Source organism: Stegostoma tigrinum, chromosome 11 (assembly GCF_030684315.1).
Source record: "Stegostoma tigrinum isolate sSteTig4 chromosome 11, sSteTig4.hap1, whole genome shotgun sequence".
NCBI classification, from domain to species: domain Eukaryota; kingdom Metazoa; phylum Chordata; class Chondrichthyes; order Orectolobiformes; family Stegostomatidae; genus Stegostoma; species Stegostoma tigrinum.
The window spans coordinates 13,845,307-13,862,238 of record NC_081364.1 but is presented as its reverse complement, the minus strand read 5'-3'; the positions used below and the strand labels follow the sequence as shown (position 1 = coordinate 13,862,238).

The following is a 16,932-nucleotide window of genomic DNA, read 5'->3' as shown; positions in this document are numbered from 1 at the left end:
TGCTATTCTAAAAAATGCTCTCATAATCCTAGCGCTCTCTCTTTCCCCTTCTTATTCCTTCCTCTCCAGTTTGTTTTGTCAGCTCGATTTTCAATTTTTATTGCAATACTTCATTTCAAATAGACACTCCCCCTCGGTTTACAGTGACATTTGCCGATATAATGATTACACCCAATAAAACGTAGTGGTGCAAACCTGTGTGTTCTTTCAATATTGAGAAAGAAACGTATTGAAATACAGTAAATGAGTAACTTAAACAGTAACAAAAACAAAGTCGCTGGAAAAACTCAGCAGGTCTGGCACCTGTTGAGCTTTTCCAGCAACTTTGTTTCTGTTCCTGATTTACAGCATTCGCAGTTCTTTCGGTTTTTAATTTAAGCAGTAGGTGGACATGAAATGCCGTTTTTTCTCTCTTTGGGTAATTCTGTTACCTCATCCATTTTATGAGAGAGAACTCTGTTGTCAGTATTCTGCAGCTCCCATGTCAGACTGGTGTTTTGCTTCTGGAATGGTGACAATATTTGCATTTGTGTAATGTTCGGATAGTATCTTGATGGTGCGGTGCTCTCTTTAAATGGCTACATTGACGGCTGTGAGGCACCATAAGCAGCTTGCTTCCTTTAGCTCATGTTTAGCTCAAAGTGGTTGTAGTAACCATCGCAGTTAAAATGAGTAAATATTTAGCATTTTAGTGGGACTGGACAAATACTTTGGAAATTTAGTCTGAAATTTTGGCAGAGGAAATGCTCCTTTTTGCCAACTGGGCAATGGGAATACTTTATTCCTGTTATTATTCTGATTTTAGGTCTTTCCACTTTTCATTCAGTTTTTCTCTTTCATTTCCCCAACTTTTGTGATCTCTCATGCTTCAATTTCTACACTTTTTCTCACTAATTCGTTTTCATCTCTCCCTCCAATTCATCCTGTAACACCACTGCTCCTCCTGCACCCCCGCCATTAAAACCAGTCCTACCAGACAGCTATGTTTGATGAACTGTCATTTTGTTACCAGTTAGATGGTTTGTTCTAGATCCATAAATTGTTTGTGACCCAAAAGGAGATTTATTTGAACATTCAAGTTTGTGCTGGGCCTCAGAAAGAGCAAACCCTCCAATCCAAATTACTAGCCTTTACTCTCGGAGTGTTGCAAATTTTTCATTTTCCAACAATGATCACAGACATCACCAAACAACTCATTCACAACATTATCTTTTAGACAAAACACAAGGGGGAAGGCCAGAGGTCAGAAGCAGCATGCAATGTATGACACTAGCATCGGAGTTAAGGTCAGATCTTTTTATTTCACTCACAGGATGATGGTGTCACTGGCTAGGCCAGCATTTATTGCCCAGAGGGCAATTAAGAGTCATCCTCATTGCTGTAGGCCTAGAATTACAGAACAGACAGTTTCCTTCCATAAAGGTCGTTAGTGAATCAGAATCATGGTCGTCGTTTGACTTTTAATTCCAGATTCTTAATTGAATCTAAATCCTACAAGCTGCTATGGCAGGATTCAAAGCTGGGCCAGTGGATCATTACTGAGGTCTCTGGATGAATAGTTTATTGAGAGTACCACTAGGCTGCAGGTGAGTAGCAGCTGGTTGGAGCAATATGGATGCTTTGCCATCTCGAAGAAGTGGTCCTGGTCCTCTCTTGTGAAGGATAGGATTCTCTCCCCTTATGGGGTGGAGAGCCTAATGTTAGACATCTTCTATCCCTACCCCGCCTCCCTCCCCTGACCTGCCTTCTCCTGTAATGACAGAAAGGGGGGGATTGAGTGAGATGAAAGTGGGGTGTACAGCTGACGGAGGTGGTGAGATGTTCCCAGGGAATGAGTGGGCAGCACAGAGGGAAATGCAGGGTTAGTAGTGTGGGAGCTCGGGTTGGGGCAGAAGTGGGAGGGCAGGTGGTTGAGAGTGGGTGAGAGATGATGTTACAGGCAACAAGAGTGACAGCCTTGGTGGGAGGTCAATGCAATCTCAGAAATGGAGTGGGTATGAGGTAGCAGAAAGACAGGAAAGTGGTGACCTCCCTGGTGGTACGGAGAATGGTATTGACTTTCTTGCAGCACTACCGGCCATTCCACTTCACTGTTAGGGTGGCACTTCCTCAGGTGGCACCATCAGACCAATCTGGTGGCATAGCCTCTTCTGCCAGTCCTTCAGGAAGAAGACTCCTTTGAACTGCACCTCAACAAGAACATGCAGGTCCCTGTCGGAGATTCATGGTGCGTGTTTAGCTGGTGCCTGAATCAGACAGGATAAAGGCCATAGGGACAGGTAGGTACTTAATGAAGCAAGTTTAGTAAGATTCACTGAGAAATTCCACTAGACCTCATGGCGGAAATCCCACCAAAAAACTCAGTGCAACTCAGACTTAGCCAAAAAAATGTAAGATTCAGCCCCTGTGATTGTTATGTAGACTAATGTAGGCAACCGCATCATGTCATTCAGTATGTCAAGTGTAGGCAATCATGCTACTGTCACTGGACTGTTAATCCAGAGACCCAGATAACATTCTGGGGACCCAGGTTCGAATCCCGCCATGGCAGATGGTGGAATTTGAATTCAATAAATATCTGGAATTAACAGTCTAATGGTGACTGTGAGTGGCTTGTCGGAAAAACCCACCTGGTTCACTAACGTCCTTTAGAGAAGGAAACAGCCATCCTTACCTGGTCTGGCCTACATGTGACTCCAGACCCACAGCAATGTGGTTGACTCTGAACTGCCCTCTGACCAATTGGGGATGGGCAACAAATGCTGCCTGGGTCAGCGACACCGTCATCTCGTGAATTGAAACAAAAAATGTGTGGCATTATTGTTGGCATGTTGATCCAGAGAACCTAGGTAAAGTTCTGGGGGATCTGGGTTCAAATCCTGCCACGGCAGATGGTAGAATTTGAGTTCAATAAAAATCTGGAATTAAAAGTCCAATGATGACCACAAACCCAATGCTAATGTTGGAAAAACCCATCTGGTTCACTAATGCTCCTTAGGGAACATACATGTGACTCAAGACCCACAGGGTTAGTCTCCCAACACTCTCTCAACCTCCGTTCCATTGATGTAGATGGGGACGTGTTCTCCTCCTTTCCTTCTGAAGTCGATGATCAGTTCTTTAGTTTTGCTGACATTGAGAGACAGATTGTTTTCATTATACAACATCATCAAACCGTCTATCTCCCTTCTGTAGTGTGACTCATCAGTGTTAGACATCTGTCCCGCTATGGTGTTGTCGTCAGAGAACTTGTAGATGGTGGAGATAATGGGAAGTTCAGATGCTAGAGAATCCAAGCAGCGCTGCTTGGCCTGCTGTGTTCATCCAGCTCCACACTTTGTTAACTTGTAGATGGCATTTGTTCGGAATTTGCCACGCAGTGGTGGGTGTACAGGGAGTACAGCAGGGGGCAGAGGACACATCCTTCGGGGGGCTCCAGTGTTGAGTGTTATTGTGGAGGAGGTACAGTTACCTATCCTCACTGATTGTGGCCTATGGGTCAGAAAGCCGAGGATCCAGTTGCAGAGGGTGGGGCCGAGAGTAAGGTCAAACAGTTTTGAGATCAGTCTGGCGGGGCTAACGGTATTGAAGGTGGAGCTGTAGTCAACTAGCAGGAGTCTGATGTAAGTGTCTTTATTGTCCAGATGTTCCAGGGATGTGTGCAGGAACTAGGGATGTAGCATGCTTTGTGAACCTGTTATGTGAGTAGGCAAACTGTAGGGGACTGAGGCAGGTTGGGAGACTGGAGTTTGTGTGGGCCATGACCAGCCTCTCAAAGCACTTCTTGATCATCAAAGTTAATGCTATTGGACAGTGGTCATTAAGGTGCACTGTGTGTGTTTTCTTGGGTACAGGGAAATGGTGGTCTTCTTGGAGCAGGTGAGGACTTTGGCTTGTAGGAGGAAGAGGTTGAAGAAATCAGTGAATACCTCCGACAGTTGGTCCACATAGTATCTGAGCGCTCAGCCAGGGACACTGCCGGGGCCCATCGCTTTCCTTGGGTTGACTCCCAGGAAGACTGATCTGAGTTCTGAAACAGTGACAGGGGGAGCAGGTCTATCAGGGTCTATCGAGGCAGGTGTTGCCATGTCAGTGGTATTCTGTTCAAACTGAGCATAGAGAGTGTTGAGTGTGTCAGAGAGGGATTTGTCATTGTCTGCCATCTTGCACTGTTTCATTTTGTATCCTACAATGTTGTTCAGGCCTTGCCATAGACAACGGGATTCTCTTTGGCAGGTCTGGGCTTCTAACTCGGTCCAGTACTGTCTCTTGGCCTCCCTGATGGCTTTGTGGAAGTCATATCTGGATTTTTCTGTATTGGTCCATGTCACCTGACTTAAATGCTGCCCGTCTGGCCTTCAGTAGGGAGTGGATTTCCTGATCCATCTAATATTTACAGTTGGGGAACACTCGATTTGATTTCTTTGGTACACAGTCCTCGAGACATTTGCTAATGAAGTTGGTGACAGCCCTGGCGACTGGTCTAGGTTTTCCACTGAATACGCAAACACAGCCCCGTCCACCAAGTCTAAGCTGTCCCGGCGATGGTCTTCTGCTATATCGGGCAAGCACGGTCCTTCGTTTACTGAAGGATTCTCCCATTTCAGCTTCTGCTTGTAAGCTGGGAGGAGGAACACAGTGCGGTGATCAGATTTTGCCAAGTGTGGGTGGGGGATTGAGCAGTAGGCATCTTTGATGGTTATGTAGCAGTGGTCCAGAATGGTGAAGCAGGAGATGTGTTGATGGTATTTTGGCATCACCTGCTTGAGGTTGGCTTGGTTGAAGTCTCCAGCCACAATGAATAGGGACTCGTGGAATTTTGTCTCTAGAGTGTTTGTGGTGGTGTAAATCTCGTCCAGAGCAATCTTCACATCCACATGTGTTGGTATGTAGACTGCTTTCAGGGTGGTGGAGATAGCTCTCATGGTAAGTAGTAGGGACGTCGTTTTACTGTAAGTTCTTCTTGGTCCTGGAAGCGGTGGCTTGTCCGAGCACCAGGAAGTGTTGATCAGGAAACATGCCCCACAACCCTTTGCCTTGCCCGAGGATGCGGTGTGTTCATGCAATGTGTGGAGAACCTGCCAGCTTCTAGGGCACAGTCGAGAATGGCATGGGTTGAGCCAAGTCTCTCCGTGAAGTAGACCATCAAGTTCCTCAGAGTGACGATAACCGATGACCCGTCCTGGGCTTCCCACGTAGATGCAACAATCAAGAAGGCACAACAACGCCTCATCTTCATCAGGAAGCTCAGGAAATTTGGCATGTCCATAGGGTTCCTCACCAACTTCTACAGATGCACCATTGAAAGCATACTGTCCAGGTGCATCACGGCCTGGTACGGCAACTGCTCTACCCACAATTGTAAGAAGCTACAGAAGGTGGTGTGCACAGCCCAGATCATCGCAGAAGCCAAGTTTCCATCCATGGACTCTATTCACTCTAATTATGCAGAAGGGCAGCCAACATCATCAAAGACCCATCGCACCCCAGTAATGATCTCCTACAACCTTTTCCCTCAGGCAGAAGACACAGAGCCTGAATAGACACACAATCAGGTTCAGAAACAGCTTCTTTCCAGCTGTTATCTGATTGTTGAGTGGACTCTAGCCTCAAACAATGTAACCTGAAATGTAGCCTGTATGCCTCTTAGTCTTTTTGATCTGTACATACTTTGCTTGCTGTGATCTGTGACAATAAATCAATCAATCAATCTTAACTGCCCTCTAGGCAATTGGAGTTCAGCAATAAATGTTGGCCTAGCCAGCGACGCCCTCATCCTGTGAATGAATTGAAAAAAACATGTTTGAGCAACACATTCTAGCTCATAATTACTCATTGCATGAAACTTTTGCTGATTAACTTCAAACTCTGCACTCTGGTTCCTGCTCCTTTTGAAGGAGGTGCTTGCCTGGGATTTGTGTTTTATTTCGTTCAGTGACAATATGCTGTGACATTCTCTCTCCTCTTGCCAGGTACTGAACCAGAGAGAAACATCCTTTTTTGGTTCCAGACTTTGTTCAACTATGGAAACTTGTAAGGGTGGGCATTCCTTGCTGAAGTGTACAATTCTTAGGACTTGCCAGTTATAGACTTATACTGCATGGAAACAGACCCTTTGATTCAAGTCGTCCGTTTGCATTCCATTGGGAATTATAAATTAGCACAAGGCAGTTAAATCCGTTTCCTTTCTGTTTGCCAAGTTATGTGATCCATGTAGTTATACTGGAGCAGATGGAGTTCACATCTATTGTTCACGGATCTCAGTGGACATGGGGCAATGGAAGTTCATGGTTGTGTTTTTTGATTTTATACTGAATGTAAATTATTATGTTCAGTATAAAAAAAAACTCCAGTGAAAATGCAAACTTGATCTGATGCAAGTCCAGATGCTTTTGAGAGATCCAATGTGAAGCTTCTTTTCAATGGCAATCGAATTTGCTCCAGAAATTTTTAAGTTCAATGTTCTCAAATTTCTACATTCTCTTACTCTCCCTGCCTTTGTAATCTCCTCCATTCCTTCAAGTGTCTGATCTCTGTGTTTCACCATTTCCAGAACCTAATGCATCCCCAATTTTAATCACTGAACCATTAGTAGCTGTACTTTCAACTGGCTAAATACCAATTACTGGAATTAAATCTCTCTGCTTCTCATTCCTCTGTAAAATCTGCCTTGCTGTCTAAGCTTTCGGTCATCTGTCCTTATACCTTTGCTGTCAAATTTGGGCGAGTGCTTCTGTGAAACACATTGAGAGATTTTTTTTATTGTGTTGAGAAGTATTAACAAGAGTGGGTTTTGTAGACAGCTTCTTTTATCTCTCTCTCTGAGCTTCCAGTGAATAGATGCATTCCCAAGAGACAAAGTTGAAGTAGTAGACTGCATAAAACAAGAAACTAGTTTAACGATGACAAAATAAATAGTATTTTTTAAAACGTGTATAAATAGCCTTGTAGCATTCTGCAGAACTCTGAGTTGTATTATTGAACTGAAGCATCATTGTATCATAAATTTGGAACCATAACCAATATCCAACTTCAATTCATTCTCTCTTTGTGTTGACTGTTACACCTTACGTGTATGTGTGGTCCACATATGTGTTTCAATACACCATCTGTGGTTGTTGGTGTTGATTGGAAGACAAGTGGTGAGGACGGCATGGAGTCTGCAGTGGAATTAGACAGGTTAGGTGATTGGGCAAAAACTTGCCATATGGAATATATTGCGGGAACTGTGAGGCTATACACTTTGGCAGGAAGAATAGATAAGCTGAGTAATGTTTAAATGGAGAAAGACTGTAGCAAGCTCCAGCTCAGAAAGATTTGCACGAACTACACAAAGTTAATACCAAGGTAGGCAGGTAAAAGGCGAGGCATGTAGACTATTAACCTTTATTTCAAAGGGAATAGTGTATAAGAGTGGAGACGTTTGGCTGATACTATGCAAGGCACTCGTTAGACCACACCTAGAAGACTATGAACAATTTTGGTTCCCTTATCTAAGGAAAGATAGATTGGAAATAGTCCAGAAAAGTTTCACTAGACTGATTCTGGGTATAGAGCTTGACTTAAGAGGAAAGTTTGTGTAGTCCGGGCCTGTGCTCCTTGGAGGTTAAAGAATAAGAGGTGACCTTATTGAGGAATGAGAGATTCTTAAGAGAATTGATTTGAGATAAGGCCTTTTCCCCTGGTGGGAAAGAAATGACCAAAGGGCATTATCTCAAAATAAGGAGATACCTGTTCAGGAAAACGCTGAGGAGGAATTTCTTCTCAGAGAATAGTGAAATTCTTTACCTCGGAATGCTTTAGAGGCTAAATTGTTAAGTATATTCAAGACTGAGATGGAGTTTTCATCAATGAGGGAATTATGGGTTATTGGGCAAAGACAGGAAAGTGGAGTTGATTACGTGAGATGTGAATTTTGATTGGTTGCTAGATGGACTCTGATTGGTAAACATGTTGCAATGGCGCAGTTAATGATTGACAGTTAACTGCCAGGCTTTGTATAAGATTTCAAACACAGCAGGTTGATTAATTCGTCAGGGCATTGCCTTGAGAACTGAGAAATGTCAATCATCATTAACTGTGAGAATTGGGAGATCGGGTACTGGAAAGTCCTAACTACTGGTCATCTATTTACAGCCAAGAAGAAATGATAATACAAGCTAACAGCTCAAGTTTATCAGCTGTTCGATACCACAACTATCTGGTTAATAGTACATTGGAACAAACTTTCCCTAACTCTCCCATCTATTTTCTTACCACTTTTAGTAATAATGCTATAATATTTATATTATGCCTCTTCAAGTTGCAATTTTCTTTGAATTTGTACATGATACACCTCAGAATTTGTATAAAAAGTTGTTTGCAGAGAGAAAAAATAAAAAAAACACAGGGGTCATGGTGGGTCAGTGGTTAGCATCACTGCCTCATAGTACCAGGGACCCAGGTTCGATTCCACTGTCTCTTACTGTATCTGTGGAGTTTGTACAATCTCCCTGTGTCTATGTGGATTTCCTCCAGGTGCTCTGGCTTCCTCCCACAACCCAAAAATGTGCAGGTTGGGTGGACTGGCCATGCTAAATGGCCCCATAGTATCCAAAGGTGTGCAGGCTAGGTGGATTAGCTGTGGGATATGCCATGGGAGTAGGATAGGGGGTTGGGCCAGGGGGAATGCTCTTCAGAGGGTCAGTGTGGACTTGATAGGCCAAATGACCTGCTTCTGCTTTGTAGGATTCCTATGATTCTAACTGTTGCATTCTTCATGATTATGCTTTTACTAATCAGTCAATTTTCTGACTAATCAGCACTTTTCTCTCGCATATTACTAAAATGTAGGTTTTATGCTTTCTTGGTGTTCTTGCAAATTGCCCTGAATAGTGCAAGATGAAAAATTTTGAGAAGCTTTTCAGCAATATTTAGAAAAATTCTGTTCTATCAAACAACATGATCAACTTATTTGTCTTGGGGCTACTAGCCAAGTTTGTAAAGCCCAATGCTTGTAATTTAATCCTTTAAGTCCCTGGATAATTCTGTGTGAACCTGTTCTTCATCCACCTGCAAAGCTGAGATCTTTCTTAGGTAGAGCATGCAAAGTTGAATGCAAGTTTCCACAGAAGAGTTCTGTCAAGACTGTATAACAGAAACATAGTTCTCTTCTCATACCATGTGGATAACAGTCAGCATTCCATTAGCTTTTCTGGCTGTATTTCATAACTGTGCAGTGGAGTTTTGTTCTTTCAGTGCAAAGGCTTCCAAATCCTTCCTTGCATTGCCCCAGTTTTGCCCATTCACTGATTCTATGCAATATTGTCAGCACCTGGTTTCATCTGTACAACTTGCTTACACAGTGGGGCTGGCTGATTTTAATGCACAGTAATTTACATCATTGTTCTAAATTTAGTTACAGGCTTGTGGTTTTACAACTACTGAAGTCATTTTGTTTATTTCATAAGTGGTGTATTTGTGTCATCCCAGATTAGGGATTGAGAAGCGTCCTTATAGAAGTTCATAAAATAATAATAATAAAGTCAGTGGAGGTTGTCTTTTCTCTAGGATGGGAGATTTTAAGACTAGGGAGCACATTTTTAAGGTGAGAGGAGAGACATTTAAACAAGACATGAGGGGCAATTTTTTTACACAGAGGGTGGTTTGCGTGTGGAGTGAACTTCTTGAGGATGTGGGTACAGCTACAAAGTTTAAAAGACGTTTGGGTGAGCACATGACTAGGAAAGGTTTGGAGGGATATGGGCAGCAGTAGGTAGGTGGGACTAGTTTAGTTTGGGATTATGTTCGGCATGGACTGGATGTACTGAAGGGTCTGTTTTCATACTGCATGACTTTATAAACCTATGACTCTATGAGCTAAAATCACGGAAGGCTGAAATGACAGTCCGGACGGCTAAACATTTTCTGTTCTATGAGGTAGTAGGTTCTTTGCCGAGGGCTGTCTGATGTTTGAGCTGTGGACGGGCACAAGATTCGCAGGAAGGTTTTTCTCTTTTTCGTATGTTAACCAGGAGACTTAGGGTCTGGGTCTACCTGGGGAAGAGTACCCATTGTTTGAACTTGGAACAGGGGATAATCTCAGCAGAGATCGTTAGAACTGCAGATGCTGGAGAATCTGAGAGAACAAGGTGTAGAGCTGGACGAACACAGCAGGCTAAGCAGCATCAGAGGAGCAGGAAGGCTGACGTGTCAGACCTAGGCCCTTCTTCAGTCCAGGCCCGAAACATCAGCCTTCCTGCTCCTCTGATGCTGCTTAGCCTGCTGTGTTCGTCCAGCTCTACACCTTGTTATCTTGGATAATCTCGACATGTTGGTTGAGTTATTTTTTTGCACGGCCTAATTGTAGGCATCAAAAAAAAACATGCTGGGTTCAAAAATAGTTCATGGTTAGTGAGCTATGAGCTCAGATTTGATCTTTCAACACCCAACATGATGGTTTAGTAAGAGTAATGGACCATGAATCAACATGCGGTGCCCTTATGGTCATGCACTCCTTGCAGCTGAGTCAATATACTTAAAGAGGAATTGTTGCACTTTAAGAACAATTTTGGATCAGTTCAGTTGCAGAGTTAATGTGCTCTGAAAACTTGATTTTTTCATGATGTCAAAATGATCATTTCCAAAGTTTGCACGATGGAGGATATATACATCAACTACAGCGCATTAAAACTCACTCAGAGATAGTAAGAACTACAGATGCTGGAGTCTGAGATAACAAGGTGTGGAGTTAGACGAACACAGCAGGCCAGGTTGCATCAGAGGAGTACGAAAGCTAACATTTCGGGTCTAGAAGAAGGGTCCGGACCTGAAACATCAGCTTTCCTGCTCCTCTGATGCTACTTGGCCTGCGGTGTTCATCCAGCTCTACATCTTGTTATCTTATAACTACAGCGCATACTCTGCAACTTTGATTTCTTACAGAGTGGAATTCAAAAAGTGAACCTGCCAAAGTAATGGAGATGATGGGAACTGCAGATGCTGGAGATTCCAAAGTAATAGTGTGTGTAAAGTCTTGCATTTATATAGCACCTTTTGCAATCACAGAATGTCCCAAAACACACCTGAAGCATAGTTGCTCTTGTAATGTAGGAAAAGTGGCAGCACAGCAAGTTCCCGCAAACAGCTGTTTAATAATGATGATTTAATCTGTTTACATGATGTTGATTGAGGGACAAATATTAGTCAAGACACTGAGAATAAATGATGGGATCTTTTGTGTCCTTCTGACAGAGCAGCCTGGTTTACCACCTCATCTGAAAGACAGCATCTCTGGAGTATGGGCCAAAATTTCTGTGTTCTTGCCCCTGCAATGGAACATGAAGTTACAATATCTAAGTTAATAGTCCAATAAATATGATGGTGCAGTTTCATATATAAATATATTAAAGTTTTGCATATAAGCACAAATAAGTATGGTAAATGAGTTAGAGTGTTTCTTCAAATTAAGCTATGAAGTGATTTCCATATCTTTTATATTTTTTTAAAGACATATTCTCATCCAAGTGCAATGTTTGAGAGTTCCCTCTCTAACTTTAGCCATTGAGATCAATGTAGTGCTCCCTTTGGTATACCAGCTGATAGTGGGTAACTGGGCAGAGATGGGGCTGGGGGTATGTTTGGGGGTGGGAGGTTGTGTGCGAAAGAGTTGTGGTGGTGTGGGAGGGGATAGGTAGTGCTGTGGTAGTTGTGGGGTGGGGAACCTCTGACATTTCTGATCTGCATAGTTTGGTAATACAAAAGCTGGACCTGCACCTCCAATATCCATTCTCGAGGCTACCAGCACAAACCGCAGATTATTTGCAACCTGGGTGTCAGATTTGCCCCTGAGAAGCCAGTGATATGTGCGAACCATGTAATGAACCCTGTAATATCTTACAAGTTCACTCCTCCCTCACATAAATTATGCCTCTTACCTTGAAACGTGTGTATTCCAATGCACTCCCACTTGGCTATCTCCTCTCTATAAATTAGAGGTCCTCTAAAACACTTCTGTCCCAGTGTGCTAGCTTGCACGTCGCCCTCTCACTCATGACCCTCATGCTCGCTGACCTGTGATGGCTTCTGGTCAAGCAATGCCTTGATTTTAAATTCTTAACCTCATTTACAAACCTATCCTTGGCGTCTCTCCCCCACTCCATCGCAGTCATATTCTCCAGCTCCATAACCCTCTGGCATTGCCCACTCTCATCTAACTCAAGCCTTTTCAGCAACTCTGATTTTAATCGCCTTTCCATTGGTAATGAGGAAATACCAGAAGGGTGAGGAAAATGATGTGAACTGAACTAAAGGGAGATAAGAGCAAGGGAAGGGGGCAACAGGGTAGGTCAAACACAATAGGCCGATTTTGTTTCTTTAGACTTACTTTAATCAACCTGATCAGGCATGTTATGATTCACCTCCAGGATAGGTGGGACTTGAACCTATGCTTCCTGTCCTAAAGGTGGAGACACTACGACTGCCTGGCTTCTTTGTACAAAATGCAGGTGCATGGATCCTGCAGAAATTGCCTGGCAAATTTAATCTTCCCCCTACTCCCAGGATACTACTCAAATATCTTCGACTCTGAATTAGTGTTGGAGGCTTAGGAGAGATCTGGCTGCATATTTTAAAAAAAAACATTTCTCTTTTTATTAACTAACTTGCAAATAAATTACTTAAAATATTCATTGAAAATTGTCTTCTTCACCACGGGAGGGAATTTTGGACAGGTGCGGAATGTATCTACTGGAGTTTGTTAGAAATTAGAGGCAATTTGATTGAAATTTGCAAGTTCCTGAGGGGCCTTGACTGTTCAGAAAGGATGTTTCCTGATACAGAGTGCCTATAACTAGGGGTTTACTGTTTAAAAATAGGGAGTCACTCAATTAAAATAGATGCGGTGATTTTTTTTGTCACAGAGGGTCATGAGGAACACGCTTCCTCAAAAAGTGATAGAAACAGAGTCTTTGAAACATTTTTATGATGGAGATAGACAGATTTTTGCAATGAAAGATTAATTAGGGTAGGCAGTAATGTGGAATAATCAGGTCAATACTGACCTTACTGAATGACGAAAACAGCTGAGTGGCTTATTTCTGCACCTAATTTGTAAGTATATACATAAGTTATTTTCCTGCCAAGTTAAGATCTTAAAATTTGTAACATAATTTGTGACATAGGCTGCAATATAGGTTCAAATCCCATTCATGGCAGAAAATGGAATTACAACAAAATCTGGAACTAAAATTAAATCTTAATAATACTATGACATTACAATAAAAAGATCGTCTGGTTCACAATTAGAATATCCTTTGTTGTTGCGCATACTCAGGTACGGGAGTACAGTGAAAAATTTTACAGTGTTGTCTCTTATGGCGCTATCTTGCGTACAAGTACCCAGGTACTTAGCTTGGGTACAAAAGAGGAATAAAATACAGGAAGTAGTTACATTACTTCTCAGTGTTTAAAGAATAAGTTAGAAATAACACATAGTTAAAGGAATGACATTACAGTCATTAAAAAAAGAATCAAATAAAGATTACATTGCAGTAGTTGAGCACTGGGGGCTTCCACACATGGTCTGACCGTCTGCACCAGATCGCCCCCTAAAATAATATTTCTTCAAGAAGGAAATCAATCATTTTGGGTGACACAGCGGTTAGCACTGCTGCCTGATAGTGACAGGGACACGGTTTCGATTCCAGCCTTTGGTGACTGTCTGTGTGGTGTTTGCATGTTCTCCCCGTGCCTGTGTGGGTTTCCTCCAGGTGCTCAGGCTTCCTCCCACAGTCCAAAGATGTGCAGGTTAGGTGGATTGGCCATGCTAAATGTTGGGTTACAAAGATAGCGTGGAATGCTGTTCGGGGGGAGGGGCACACTTGATGAGTAAATACCCTCATCTACACTGTCAGGATTCTATGGCTCTAATGAGTAACAGGCTTTATAAAAGGCCTTTAATTTGGCTCCAAAATTGCTCAAGTCCTGTTGACACATAACCGTTACATTTTGTTGCGTGCTCTGTCAGGGTCTAAGGCTTGAGAACTTTCAACTCTAGGTTTTGCTATTCCAAACCCAACCCCCACCATCCCTTCGTTTTTATCATTGCTACATTTCTTGGTCGTTCACTGCACCCTAACTATTTTTGTAAGCTGTCCACTCTATCCTGAGATAATGGGAACTGCAGATGCCAGAGAATCCGAGATAACAAGGTGTGGAGCTGGATGAACACAGCAGGCCAAGCCTGCTCCGAAGATGCTGCTTGGCCCACTCTATTCTGAAATGGGTTTCTGTTTTCATTTTCTTTCGCCACCCCCTGCCTTGCATCTATCATCGTCTATTACCTTCTCCGCCTTGAGTCTGTGCCAAATGAGCCTGGAGAAAAAATAGAAAGTGCCAGACAGACAGCATCTGCGGAGATACTTTTTCTGCAGCATGCTCTGTTTTATTTCAAATCTTCGGCATTCACAGGATTTTGGTATTACGTTGATGAAGGACATTGGTTAGGACACTTTGGGAATACTACAATCAATTCTGGTCTCCCTGTTCCAGCACAAATGTTGTTAAACTTGAAAGGGTGCAGAAAAGATTCACAAGGATGTTGCCATGGTTGGAGGGTTTGAGTTATTAGGAGAGGCTGAATAGACCGGGGCTATTTACCCTGGAGCATTGGAGGCTGAGCAGGGACCTTCTAAAGGTTTATAAAACCATGAGGGGCATGGATAGGGTGAACAGCCAAGGTCTTTTTCCCTGGTATAGCAAACTAGAGGGCATAGGCTTAAGGTGAGAGGGAAAAGGTTTAAAAGGGACCTGAGGGGCACATTTTTCACACAGAGGGTGATGCATGAATGGAATGAGCTGTCAGAAGAAGTGGTGGAGGCTGGTACAATTACAACATTTAAAAGGCATGTGGATGGGCATATGAATAGGAAGGGTTTAGAGGGATTTTCGCTAAATGCTGACAAATGGGACTAAATTAACTCAGGATTTCTGGTCAGCATGGGTGAGTTAGACTGAAGGGCCTGTTTCCGTGCTCTATAACTCCATGATTCTATGATTCTGTAACCCATGTTTGCTGACCGTGTGTCCTGTACAGGTCTTTTCTTTCATTTATACCAACTGAGATCCCTTTTAAATAGATTTGATTGTGTGGCCAGGTTAACTGTAGGTTGATGAGAAAGAAAACAGAACATGAACAAATACAGAATTTTGTTTTCTCTTCAATTATTTTCCATTATCAAATGAAAATCACGACAAATTCTTCATTATTGTACAAGCAAGCCTATTTCATAAGCCAGGGAAAATGAAACCACATTAACACCTCAAAAAATGTTGTTTGGTTGCATAGAACTTGAGTTATTATTGAAAATGGAAACATTGTTGAAGCTAAGGTAACAAAGTGTGGAGCTGGACGAACACAGCAGGCCAAGCAGCATCTTAGGAGCACAAAAGCTGACATTTCGGGCCTAGAAGCTTTCCATTTTGCAAGAATCCGAACAGAATTGCAAGCATACCAAGTCTAAGAAATCACTGTTCTCTTTGAGATTTTACATTCGGTCCTGATGAGTGTGAAATGGAAAGCTTCAGCAATCTGTCTGTTTTCTCAGCAATGCTTTAAAGAATACATACACTGGACACCGTTCCCTGAGAAATGGTCAAAAATAGATTGTGGTCTTTCCTTGCAAAAGTCTTCTTGAAACGTTACGTGGTAGAGGCACATCATTCTATTGCTTCCCAGTAAACACCCACCACAGGCTAACTTCTATCATGCAAGGTTTCATGTTAACCGCTGGTCCTCCTAAAGTGTCCATCAGTGTCTTCCCGATGAACAATACCACCCCTTCCTCAACCACTTACAGATTGATAGATGACTGTTTGCTTTCTCCACATTTTTTTTCAGGGCAGGAGAGAGTGTTGGGACAAACCAACAAAGACCTCGCAAGCTCTCAACCGAATCGATCGATTTGACGGAGAGCTGGATGACACGAAACTGACTTCTATCATTGTAACGGTAATAGGCACCTACACTGTGGGTCACCTTGGAACAGCTGATGGACGACTCTTACAGGTAGAAGGTGTTTGGATTGCACGGGGTGGGGTTTGTAATTGGTTTGCTTAGTTACATACCTCTGCTCATTCGTACTGGCTTATGGCTGTAGCTGGAGGAAGGGTGCATTGACCCTCCCTTGCCTCTCTTCATTGGTATAGCATCAGCCCAGTTGCTATGAGACTCCATAAAACACAGGAACAGAAGCAGGCTGTTTAGCCCAATGAGTCTTCTCTGCCAGTCAGTGAGATCGTTGCTGATCTGATAATCTTCAACTCCACTTCTCTGCCTTCTCAGCACAACACCTGATTTCCTTACTAATAAGCAATCTGTTGATCTCAGCCTTGAAAAACCTTAATGACCAAGGTTCGACAGACCTATTCTACAGGTTAACCACTCTCCAAGAGAAGAATCACCTCCTCATCTATGTCTTAAATATGCAACGCCTTACTCTGAGATCGGGCCCTCTAGTCCTAGACTGCCCCGCAAGGGGAAGCAACTTTTCTGCTTCTATCTTGTCAAGTCCTATAGGAATCCTATGTATTTCAATAGTGTCACCTCTCATTCTTCTAAATTCCAATGAATGTAGGCCCTTCCTCATAAGACAGTTCCCCTATGCGTGGTGTCAGCCTAACGAATCTTCTCTGGACTGACTCCTATGCCAGTATATCTTTCTTTAGATAAGGGACTCAAAACTGTTCACAGTGTTCCAGCTGTGGTCTGACGAGCACCATGTGTAGTTTTAGTGAACTTCCTCCTACTTTGTTACTCTATTACCTTTGAATACCATTTGCGTTCCCTATTGTCTGATGAACTTGGATGGTATAACTTGTTGTGCAGTTAGAAAAATGTGTAATGCCCTGAGGAACTGGCTTATTATAGAACTGCTCAGGTCTTGGGAACTCTGA

The 16,932-nt window shown here is 42.8% G+C and overlaps 1 protein-coding gene across 3 annotated transcripts in view; it reads left to right on the top strand.

Moving 5' to 3' along the window:
* Nucleotides 1–16,932, top strand: part of mst1rb (macrophage stimulating 1 receptor b) — a 148,089-nt gene that overhangs the window by 52,328 nt on the left and 78,829 nt on the right. For all 3 annotated transcript variants that reach the window (XM_059649768.1, XM_048548159.2, XM_048548161.2), the window contains exon 3: nt 15,878–16,045. In XM_059649768.1, the coding sequence (XP_059505751.1) occupies nt 15,878–16,045 (168 nt within the window). The remainder of the gene's footprint in view (nt 1–15,877; nt 16,046–16,932) is intronic.